This window comes from Gorilla gorilla, chromosome 1, assembly GCF_029281585.2.
Source record: "Gorilla gorilla gorilla isolate KB3781 chromosome 1, NHGRI_mGorGor1-v2.1_pri, whole genome shotgun sequence".
Taxonomy (NCBI): Eukaryota; Metazoa; Chordata; class Mammalia; order Primates; family Hominidae; genus Gorilla; species Gorilla gorilla.
Window position 1 is genome coordinate 176591544 of NC_073224.2, and position 12546 is coordinate 176604089.

At 39.0% G+C, this 12546-nt stretch overlaps 1 protein-coding gene across 2 annotated transcripts in view; it reads right to left on the minus strand.

The window, feature by feature from the left end:
- The window catches only part of ALG6 (ALG6 alpha-1,3-glucosyltransferase), a 69783-nt gene that overhangs the window by 36610 nt on the left and 20627 nt on the right, over positions 1 to 12546 (minus strand). For both annotated transcript variants that reach the window (XM_055364246.2, XM_055364260.1), the window contains one exon: positions 4188 to 4272. In XM_055364246.2, the coding sequence (XP_055220221.1) occupies positions 4188 to 4272 (85 nt within the window). The remainder of the gene's footprint in view (positions 1 to 4187; positions 4273 to 12546) is intronic.

Here is a 12546-nt window from a genome sequence, read left to right on the forward strand (position 1 = left end):
TCATGTTACTATATAGCATAAAGTTTTATTTTATCAGCCTCAGAGCTGTTGAAGCATTGAGTTAAACAAGTAAAGCTGTGAGGTCAGTGACTGACACAAAGTGCTCAATAGTAGTTCCAATTGGCTACTAGCCACAAAACTAAGATGGATACAGCAATGGAAAACCATCAAGTAATTCAAGAATCACATTTTGTCCAATACAACTTGATTTGGTTTTCAGCTTCTGAAAATAGACAAAACCTATTTTTTCATTTAGTTTAACCTTGAGATCCACTGGAGATGAGTAAAAGAGGCATTGACAGTAAGCTGCAAGCATGCAATGATATATACTAAAAATAAAGTCATTGGCTGGATTAGGAGGAAAAAAATATAGGATTTATAACAGTGCTCCCCATTCTTATGGAAATTCATAAAGCAGAACAAAGAGGCATAAGAGAAGATAGCTTAAAAGTGTTTCAAGTAAAGCATCAAAATATATCAGTAGGAATAAAGCAATTAGTTGATACTCCTGCTTTATATTTTATATATATACACATATATATATATATATATATATATATATATATATATTTATTTATTTTTTTTTTTTTTTGAGAGAGAGTTTTGCTCTTGTTGCCCAGGCTGGAGTGCAATGTTGCGATCTTGGTTCACTGCAACCTCCGCCTCCCAGGTTCAAGCGATTCTCCTGCCTCAGCCTCCTGAGTAGCTGGGATTACAGGCATGCACCACCACGCCCAGCTAATTTCATATTTTTAGTAGAGACGGGGTTTCTCCATGTTGGTCAGGCTGGTCTCGAACTCCTGACCTCGTGATCTGCCCGCCTTGGTCTCCCAAAGTGCTGGGATTATAGGCGTAAGCCACTGTGCCTGGCCTTACTTTAGATATATCAATACCCAAAAAGTTGTCTAAATACTGTTTGTACATTAAAATGTATTTTCCCACTGAATCCCCATGTAATCTCAGTAGATGTTTAGTAAGTAAAAAACAAATGGCTGCCACACGAATTATAAAATTACATTCAAGGGTGTTACCATTAACTTTAAGATGTAGTTTTCTCTAACAGACAACCCAGTCATATTTGGTATTTTTGTTTAAAGAAAAAAATTTTTAGCCTGAAACAGTTTCAAAGTCACAGAAAAGTTGCAAGAATAGTTGAAATAACTTACATACATCAAAATGTAGAAAGTTTTATAAGACAACAGACACCAATTACAGAACAAGACAAGAACAAACAGAAAGAAGACGTTTATTTTATACACGCATACACACACATGACGAAAATGATTAAAGTGTACAGTACTGCTATACTGTCGTGGTAGACAGACTTTAAGGTCACCACCGAGAACACCATCTCCTGCTGTTCAGACTCCTGCGTGCATACATTCCCCTCCCCTTGAGCATAGGCAAGTCCTGTGACTTGCATCTAACTAATACAATATGGTAAATGTGATAGGATATCACTCTTGTGCTTCTGTTTCACGTACATGTAAGATTCTGTCTTGCTAGCAGATATACTAGACAGACTGCCTCTCACTGACTTTAAAGAAGCAAGCTGGCATATTTTAGTGCGTGGCCATGTTGGAGAAGCCACATAGCAACAAATGGCATGTGAGCTCTAGGAGACAAGAGTGGCTCCCAACAAGAAACTGAAGCCCTCACTCTTGCAGATGCAAGGAAACTAATTCTGCCAACAGCCTGAGGGAACTTGGAAATGGATCCTTCTCCATTTGAGCCTCTGATAAGTCTGCAGCCCAGCTGACACCTGGAATATAGCCTTCTGAAACTCTGAGCAGAATACCTAGCTAAGCTGTGCCCAAACTCCTGATCTAAAGAAACTGTGATAATAAATGTGTGTTTAAGCAATTAGCATTTGAGGTCATTCATTACACAGCATAGAAAATTAGTATAACTATTTAAAAATCATACAAATCATTACAAAAATGATTATCCACTACAAACATGGGGGAAAGAAATGAACAAGCAATTTTGAAAAGAAATCTAATTATCGGCCAGGCACGGTGGCTCAAGCCTCTAATCCCAGCACTTTGGGAGGCCAAGACGGGCGGATCACGAGGTCAGGAGATCAAGACCATCCTGGCTAACATGGTGAAACCCCGTCTCTACTAAAAATACAAAAAAAAATTAGCCGGGCATGGTGGTGGGCGCCTGTAGTCCCAGCTACTCGGGAAGCTGAGGCAGGAGAATGGTGTGAACCTGGGAGGCAGAGCTTGCAGTGAGCTGAGATCGAGCCACTGCACTCCAGCCTGGGCAACAGAGTGAGACTCCGTCTCAAAAAAAAGAAATATAATTATCAATAAATACATTAGAAGATGCTCAGGTCACAATTACTCAAGGAAATGCCAATTTTAAAAGTCCGGTATTATTAAATGTTGGTCAGGGTATGTAGAAAGAGATATCCTGGTGTTACTTTAGAGCTTCCACTTCTAGGAATCTACCTAGAAAAAATGAGCACATAAGAAATAGACTTTATTTAATCATTCCCCTACTAAGAGACATTTAAAGTGTTTCGAGTTCCTCTTCCATTTGAAACACTCCAAACCCTGACTAGGGAACAGGCAACCTATCAATAGAAAACTCAATATGAAGTTCTTGCATAAAACTCTCTGATAAAGAGCTATATAAAAGCAGTAGCCAAAGCAGTCAACAACATAATATGAACAGTTTATATAGCCAGTCTCTAAGAGAATAACCTACCAACCATCTAGAAAGTCAATAAATAATGTCATCAACTGTTATCAGGATATGTTCAATAAAAATGACACAGGCATGAATTTCTATGATGCTATAACCACAGCTAACATTTATTGAGAGTTCATTACATGCTAGGGACTGGCCTAAGTGCTTTACATGTATCATTTTATTCAGTCCTCACAATAACCCAGTGAAATATGTAGTCTACTATTTTCATTCTACAAGTGATAAAACTATGGTTGAGAAAGTTAAATGATTTGCCAAAGGTCACACAGCTAATAAATAGTAGAGCTGGGATCTGAACTCAGACAGTCTGACTCTAGCACCCACACTCTTTACCACTAAGCTACTGCTATTTTATACTTCAGGTAGATTTGTATACAAAATTAAGGTTAATCACCACTGCTCAATTATGATAGAGAGCAATAATAATTAACAAAAATGTCTATGAAGTTCTCTGAGTTTTCAGAAACAGAAGGTTCAATATATACTGTATCATATAACCAATGAAGGGTAGAGCTGACCTCCTCCTTCATAATACAAAGAGAAAGCTATGGAAATGAGACCATACGAAAACGAACACCTAGGCCGCACGTGGTGGCTCAAGCCTGTAATCCCAGCACTTTGGGAGGCCAAGGTGGGTGGATCACGAGGTTAGGAGTTCAAAACCAGCCTGGCCAAGATGGTGAAACCCTGTCTCTACTAAAAACTACAAAAATTAGCCGGGCATTGTGACAGGCACCTGCAATCCCAGATACTTGGGAGGCTGAGGCAGGATAATCACTTGAACCCAGGCAGCAGAGGTTGCAGTGAGCTGAGATCGCGCCACTGCACTCCAGCCTGGGCGACAGAGTGAGACTCCATCTCAAAAAAAAAAAAAGAGAAAATGAACACCTAAATACTCATTCCTTCCACAGATTTTTATTGAGGGTCTACAATGTGCCATGCCCTATACTAGATGCAGGGTATTCAAAGGTGAATCAAAAGGACACATGCGAAATTTTCAGAGTTGAAAACAAGTCCTATTATTGTAGGCTTCTCCCTTTGGTCCCCTTTTCAGCTCTGCAAATTCAGCCATCAGCTACTGCCAAAGCTCTCTTTTATTTTTATCTATAGTTACAATCAGAGTGATCTTTAGTGAGAGAAACAGTGGATGAGGGAACAGGGAAGAAATGTTTTTAGCCTATGATGGTGCTTCCATAGTTTATGTACAGAGGACATATAGACATTCAGAGTTTTATCATCAACGTTCTAGTTCGGCATCATAGCCCACCTAACTAAGTATATGAATTAACTTTCAGGACTATCAAATTTCAAAGACAGGCCTACAAAATGCAAGGCAATACATATGTGGCACCAGCATGCAAGAGATGAGGATGTTCAAGATGAAGAAAATAGCGTGTTGTCCCTTTAATATTTTCAAACAATCTATATTAACTATGATAAACAAGAAAAACAAGTTAAAATTATCATACCATTGTTTGACTGGTAAATTAAAAGTTATTTCTTGCCAGTGTCTCTGAGCTTCATAATCACCAAACATAGGCGGTTTTCCAGCACCTAAGATCAAAGGTAAAAAGAGCAAAACAACAATGTACTTTAGCATATCAGTGATTTTTATTTCCTTATGAAAATTGTCTAAGAGAGGCAGTGTAGGTTACAGAAAGAACACAGGAGTTACCGAGAAAGTCAGAGAGATAAAATCTGAATCTAGCACTGCTGGCACACTGCTGGAGTGACGCTGGGCAAATTACTTAATCTCCCTAAACTTCAGCACATTAAAAACAGGATCAATACAACTTCCCTACTGCAGACTACTGGAATAAATAAGATAATGGATATAAAATACCCAGCATAGTGCCTGGCACACGGTAAACATTCAATAGATAGACACTATTATTAACATTACAATCATCCCTCAGTATCTGTGGGGGATTCATTCCAGGACCCCCCACTACCACAGAAATCAAACTTCATGGATGCTCATCCCTTATAGAAAATGCCATAGTATTTGCATATAACCTCTGCTCATTCTCTTGTATACTTTAAATCATCTTTAGATTACTTATAATACCTAACAATGTAAAATGCTACATAAATAGTTGTTATACTGTATTGTTTAGGGGATAATGCAAGGGAAAAAAATCTACATGTTCAGTACAGGCACAATCATCCTTTTTTATTTCCCGAATATTTTCAATCCATGGTTGGCTGAATCCACAGATATAGAATCCATGGATACAGAGGGCTGACTGTACTCAATAATAATTATGTCCAGGTTTATTTTTACTTCATAAAGCTGTCTGTCAACTATACTGCCCAATATGTATCATAAAACAGTAACACGAGTATCTGCATTTTATAAAGGACTTTTTTTTTTTGAGACAGAGTCATGCTCTGTCACCCAGGCTGGAGTGCAGTGGCACAATCTCAGCTTACTGCAACCTCCACCTCTGGGGTTCAAGCGGTTGTCATGATTCAGCCTCCCGAGTAGCTGGGATTATAGGCGTGTGCCACCATACCTGCCTAATTTTTGTATTTTTATTAGAGACTGGTTTCACCATGTTGGCCAGGCTGGTCTCACACTCCTGGCATCAAGTGATCTGCCTGCCTCGACCTCCCAAAGTGCTGGGATTATAGGCGTCAGCCACCATGCCCAGCCATTACAAAGGACTTTTACAAACTATAAATAACTTAAGGTCAAGTATAGGGTCAAAAACAGACTATATGTTAAAAAGACATTAATTAGATCAGGCTTTGCTGTCAAATAAGTTGTATAAAAACTATTGCTTTATGGTTTGATTATTTTAATTTCAAAATTGCAAATAAGGGATAATGGATTTGTAATAACTAACACTTGATAGTGCTTACTATATACCAAATACAACGAACCTATGAAATAGGTATTATCTGGCCAGGCGCGGTGGCTCACACCTGTAATCCCAGCACTTTGGGAGGCCAAGGTGAGCAGATCACGAGGTCAGGAGTTCGAGACCAGCCTGACCAACATGGTGAAACCCTGTCTCTACTAAAAATACAAAAATTAGCCGGGCATGATGGTGCATGCCTGTAATCCCAGCTACTCAGGAGGCTGAGGCAGGAGAATCACTTGAACCCAGGAGGCGGAGGTTGCAGTGAGCCAAGATCACACCACTGCCCTCCAGCCTGGGCGACAGAGTGAGACTCCATCCAAAAAAAAAAAAAAGAAAAGAAATAGGTATTATCATTATACCCACTTTATAGCTGGGAAAACAAAGGCAATGGCCATTCACGTAATAAGCAGCAAAGTCTGGATTTGAATCCAGGCAGACTGGCTCCATAATCCATGCTCTTAGCTCCTATTCTGTAATGCCTCATAAGTTGGTTAAGTAGCTTTTATTCTTAAATCATTTAAAATGACATAAAGGTGGCTGGGCGTGGTGGCTCACGCCTGTAATCCCAGCACTTTGGGAGGCCGAGGTGGGTAGATCACGAGGTCAAGAGATCGAGACCATCTGGCCAACATGGTGAAACCCCGTCTCTACTAAAAATACAAAAAATTAGCCAGGGTGGTGGTGGGCGTCTGCAGTCCCAGCTACTTGGGAGGTTGAGGCAGGAGAATCACTTGAACCCGAGAGGCAGAGGTTACAGTGAGCTGAGATTGCGCCACTGCACTCCAGCCTGTGTGACAGAGTGAGACTCCGTCTCAAAAGAAAAGAAAGACAGAAAAAAAAAAGATGTAAAGCTATCTCCATTTAGTAAAGAGTAAACACCCACTCACTATTTAACTAACAGTTGACTACAAAATTGTGAGAAGGCCCAAAGAGGTACAGTATAATCACAGCTTTTTAAACTGGCATGTAAGGTAAAAATCACATAGAGTCAAATATACTAATTAACCCATTAGGAAGGTGTGCCATATTGAAGAATGACATATTATTGCTCACTGAAATCTAATCCAGATTTTCTCCAGTTTTAGAACATTACATGAAGTGTTTGTATTTAATTGCTGAATTATACCAATATTCTTTAAACGCTATAATCTCTAAGAAGATATTGCCACTATGAGACAATCATGAGAAACCCAGATTAACTTTTCTATAGCATATATACATTGAGTGATTTGCACAAGAAATTAACCATAGTATACACGCATGTGTGTGGGTCTCTGTCTATCTCTCAGAAAGAAACTTAATAAGTTTTCTATTCTCAGAATGTAATAGCACCTAGTAGATTCTCAATGCCGCCGTCATAGGTTATCAGTGAATGTTAATACAGCAAGGACGTTTAAATTCAAAAGACTTGAGTTTGTGAGTCCCTGATTTTTCACTTACTGATCTGCAACATTAATTTGTGATGGCAGACCAATTAATTTTGCTGAGGTTGCTTTAACACAGTGCCATATATGAGTTCTCACCCAAAAACATTTTTAAGTTACTATCTGGCACTTTGAAATTCAAAGTTTCTGTTCATGCTTCTTATTCCATATTCTATACATCTATTTCTATCAACTCATATCCAACCTTCAAGCATCATCTGAAATCCCAAATCTTCCATGAAGCCTTCCTTCATAAATTAAAAACATATTGATCACTAACTACTGACTTCTCACAATACTTATACTTTCAGTTCCCATGTTTTATCATATGACTATACTATTTCTTAACTGCTAACCAGATAAGAATTTTATATCCCATAGGCAGAGAAACTGATTTTCCAGTGTCCAAAGAAAACATTGCTAGGCATATAGTACATTAAAAGTTTGCTTAATTAAACTGGACAGGAAAAATAACCTACAATAATAAAAATTTTTTTAAGAAAAGAATTCCCCGAAGAATTAATTGCATTTTTGCATGTGTATTCTTTGGCTGGGTGGCGGGATGGGGGGCAGGGAGGGACATAAGTTTCTATTTTAAAGAATACAACCATTGAATATGGCTTCTTTGGGGGCTTCTTTTTATTTGTTTTGTTTTTGTTTTTGGTCCACTGGGATAATAAAAGTCAGAGAGAATCTTAAGTAATTTCCTATACCTGAAGAAATCCAACTATCTAGATTTTCTGAAATTGCTCTAGACTTGTGGTCAATGTGGAAGAATTTATTACCATTCTCTAACAAATAGAAGAATGGATAATGACTCTCTTTAGGGTTGGGAAACAAGTTCCTATCCAGAGTCTGACCTACTTCAATAAATTCAGCTGACACTGACTATGAAATTAGTACTTAAGTTTTTAAAACAGCTAAAGTGCCCTTAAAGCAACCCAGAAGGACAACCCAACTGTACCTATGGGAACTTCACTTGGGAAGGGCAAAAAACGATTCCTTCCACAGTGCTTAATTCTACAAATTCATTTACATAAGATTCAGAATTACATAAGGAAAACACACTAATGTATATTTACTTAGCTTCAATTCTGTCTCATTCTCAGAAAAATGGGCTTAAGCACTACTTAAATGTTCATTTTATTAATTGTTGAACTATTCATAATTATGTTTGAATTTTAAAAACAATTAGTTTTGTTGTTAACAGTACCTACTAACTGCCTTTAAATTAAAATTTTAAACATTTTAGAGAAGAGAATTTGGCTAAAATTTTCCATAATAAAATCTTCCTTTTGGCAGGGTGTGGTGGCTTATGTCTGTAATCACAGCACTTTGGGAGGCCAAGGTGGGCAGATCACCTGAGTTCAGGAGTTCAAGACCAGCCTGACCAACATGGTGAAACCCCATCTCTACTAAAAATACAAAAATTAATTGGGTGTGGTGGCGCATGCCTGTAATCCCAGCTACTTGGGAGGCTGAGGCAGAAGAATCAACTGAACCTGGGAGGCAGGGGTTGCAGTGAGCCAAGATCATGCCATTGCACTCCAGCCTGGGTGACAGAGCAAGACTTGTCTCAAGAAAAAAAAAAAAAATCATCCTTTTATATTTTCCATAGCAATGGGTAAGTAGAAAGAAACTAAGCAGTTAAATGGAACACAGTCATACTTTAGTAATGATGTGCTACAAAAACTGATTCTCGATAACTTTCTCATCAAACAGCCAATGCAGCTTTGGGGAAAAAAAGTTATTAAAATAAAATAACTTTCCCCAGCTCAAGTGTTGCCATTTGCCTTAAAGACACTGGTAACACTTTGGATCAAGTATAGAGGAACTGTGAATCTCTACAAGAAACGGTAAACAATCAATACTAAAATCAAAATTTTTCTACTCCCCATGGATTGTTTAAAAGCAACAAACAGTATTTATTCAATATTTTTAGGTCTCTGAAAATTAATGTATATAAGCATCTCTAAAAGCATAAGGGATAGACATTTCAGAAAAAATCAAATTACAATAACATACATAAGCCATTTTCCTAAATAATACATACATTTCCAAAGGAGGAATAATGCATTAATACTAAGCAAGCTAACCTGAGTTTCCACACTTGAGTGTGATGGAGTTCTGAACATGCAACTTCAAAATCTGGCACCTTGGCATATTGAATATTTTAAGCTAAAGGAATTTGAGGAAGGGCAGGTGCAGGAAGAACTGACCATCCTCTGAAGCAGATCATAAAATCCTCATGTGAGAGGTGCCCTCCCTATACCCAGAGAAAAGAAGCATCTTTATCTCCAAAGGTGAAAGGATACCCAGAGGAACCAAAATGAACAGGTTTTGCCAAGTTTCCCGTTTACTACTCTTGACTCATACCCTATTGTCCTATCACATTTTCTACAACTCTCCCCTCTTCATCAAAGTTAGTATAAAAACACTCAGGTTTAACTGTTTCTTCAGGTCTTCATTTCCTTCTGAAGGTTTCAAACTTATATTCAATAAATGCGTATGTTTTTGTCTTGTTAATCTGTCTTTTGTTACATGGGCACATTAGAGAACCTAGAAGGACAGAAGGAAAATGTATTTTTCCTCTCTGTAAGTGCTTCTTAATTACAATCTTAAAACAAGATAAACCAAAAGCAAACTAAAATAAGCATATTAAAAAACAAACTATGACAGAGGAGGCAGAGCAGGATGGCCAAATGTCCCCCTGGCAGGAACACCAAATTCAACAGCTATCCCCACAAGAAAGTACCTTCATAAGAACCAAAATCAGTTGAACAATCACAGTACCTGGTTTTAACATCATATCAAGGAAAGAGGCACTGAAGAGGGTAAGAAAGACAGTATTGAATTGTCAACATCACTTCTCCATTCCCCAGCAGCAGCTGCATGGCACGAAGAGAGAATCTGTGTGTTTGGGGAGGGAGAGTGCAGTGACTATGGGACTCTGCACTGGAACTCAGTCTTGCTTGTCACAGCAGAAAGCAACACAGGGCAGAATTCAGCTGGTACCCATGGAGGGAGCATTTACACTAGTCCTAGCCAGAAGGGAATGGTCCATCCCAGCAGTAGGAACCTGAGTTCCAGATAGGCACACCACTGTAGGCTAAAGCACTCTGGGGTCTTAAATAAATTTGAAAGGCAGTTTAGACCACAAGGACTTCCTAGGCAAGTCCTGGTGCTGTGTTGGACTCAGACACAGTGGACTGGGGATGCACATGACCTAGTAAGACACCAGCTAGGACACCCAAGGGAGTGCTTGCATCACCCCTCCCTCAACCCCAGGCAGCATGGCTTGCAGCTCCAGGAGAGACTCCTTCCTTCTGCTTAAGGAAAGGAGACTGGAGAGTAAAAGAGGACTTGCAACTTAAATACCAGCTCTGCCGCAGCAAAATAAGGTACCAGGCAGAGTCCTGAGGCCCACATTCCAGGCCCTAGCTTCAGGCCACAGTGGAGCACAGCACCAGGCAGACTCCTGGAGTCCCGGATTCCAGGCCTGGCTCCTGATTAAGGTTCCTAACTCCAGGCCTTGGCTCCCAGACAGCATTTCTGACCCAACATAGGCTGTGGATTGGGGAAGCTGCCACCCTAAGGAAAGGGCATAAGCCTGGCTGGATTCAATACCTGCTGATGAAGAACCCTTGGGCCTTGAGTGAACATCGGCAGGAATCAGGCAGTGACTGCCGCAGGCCTTGGGTAAGACCCAGTGCTGTGCTAGCTTCAGGTCTGATGTAGCACAGTCCCAATGTGATGGCCACACGGGTACTTTTGTCACCCCTCCTCCAGCTCCCATCAGCTCAACATGGAGAGACAGACTCCATTTCTTTGGGGGAAAGTAAGGGAAAAGAACAAGAGTCTTTGTCTGGTAATCCAAATAATTCTCTCAGATTTGTTACCCAAGACCATCAAAGTGGTACCTCTATGAGCCTGCAAGAGTCACAGTGTAACTGGGCTTGGGTTGCCCCCTAATGCAAATATGGCTTCAGCGACCATGGATGACAACACTCAACTCCCTTTGAATACTTGGAAAGCCTTCCCAAGAAGGATGGGTATAAACAAGCCCAGACTGTGAAGACTACAATAAATACCTAACTTATCAATATCCAGATGAATATCCACAAGCATTAAGACCATCCAGAAAAACATGACCTCACCAAAGGAACTTAATAAGGCACCAGCAACCAATCTCAGAGTGATAGAGGTATGTGACCTTTCAAACAGAGCATTCAAAATAACTGTTTTGAAGAAACTCAAAAAATTCAAGATATAACAGAGAAGGAATTTAGAATTCTATCCTTAACAGAGATGGAAATAATTTGTTAAAATCAAGCAGAAATTCTGGTGCTAAAAAATTCAATTGACATACTGTGGAATGCATCAGAGTCTCTCAACAGCAGAACTGATCAAGCAAAAGAAAGAATTAGTAAGCTCAAAGGCAGGCTATTTGAAAATACACAGTCAGTGGAAACTAAAGAAAAATAAGAATGACAAAAGAAGCATGCCTAGAAGATCTGTAAGATAATGGACAAATCTAAGAGCTTCTGGCCTTAAAGAGGTAATAGAGAGAGAGAGAGAGATCAGGATAGAAAGTTTATTCAAAGGGATAATAACTGAGAACATTCCAAACCTAGAGAAAGATACCAATATTCAATTACAGGAAGGTTATAGAACACCAAGCAGATTTAATGCAAATAAGACTACCTCAAGACTTTTTAACAGTCAAACTCCCAAAGGTTAAGGATAAAGAAAGAATCCTAAAAGCAGCAAGAAGAAAGAAACAGCATACAAAGGAGTTCCAATACATCTGGCAGCAGACTTCTCAGTAGAAAGCCACACAGGCCAGAAGAGAATGGCACAACATATTTAAAGTACTGAAGGAAAAAAAAAACTTTTATCCTAGAATAGTATATCCAGCAAAAATACCTGTCAAACATGAAGGAGATATAAAGATTTTCCCAGACAAAAAAGCTGAGGGATTTCATCAACACTAGACCTATCCTACAAGAAATGCTAAAGGGAGTTCTTCAACCAGAAAGAAAAGGGCATTAATAAGCAATAAGAAATCATCTGAAGGTACAAAACTCACTGGTAATAGTAAGTACACAAAGTATTTTAACACTGTCATTAAGGTATGTAAACTACCCATATCTTGAGTAGAAAGACTAAAAGATGAACCTATCAAAAATAACAACCATAACTTTTCAACACACAGACAGAATAAAATATAAATAGAAACAATAAAAAGTTAAAAAGCAGGGGAATAAAGTTAAAGTGTAGAGTTTTTGTTAATTTTCTCTTTGCTTATTTGTTAGTTTTTACAATCAGTATTAAGTAATCATTAGCTTAAAATAATGAGTTATAAGATGTTATTTGCCAGCCTGGGGAACATGGCCAAACCCCCATCTCTACAAAAATACAAAAAATTAGCTGGGCATAGTGGCATGTGCCTGTAGTCTCAGCTACTTGGGAGGCTGAGGTAAAACGATAACCTGAGTCTGGAAGGCGGAGGTTCCAGTGAGCCAAGATCACCTCGC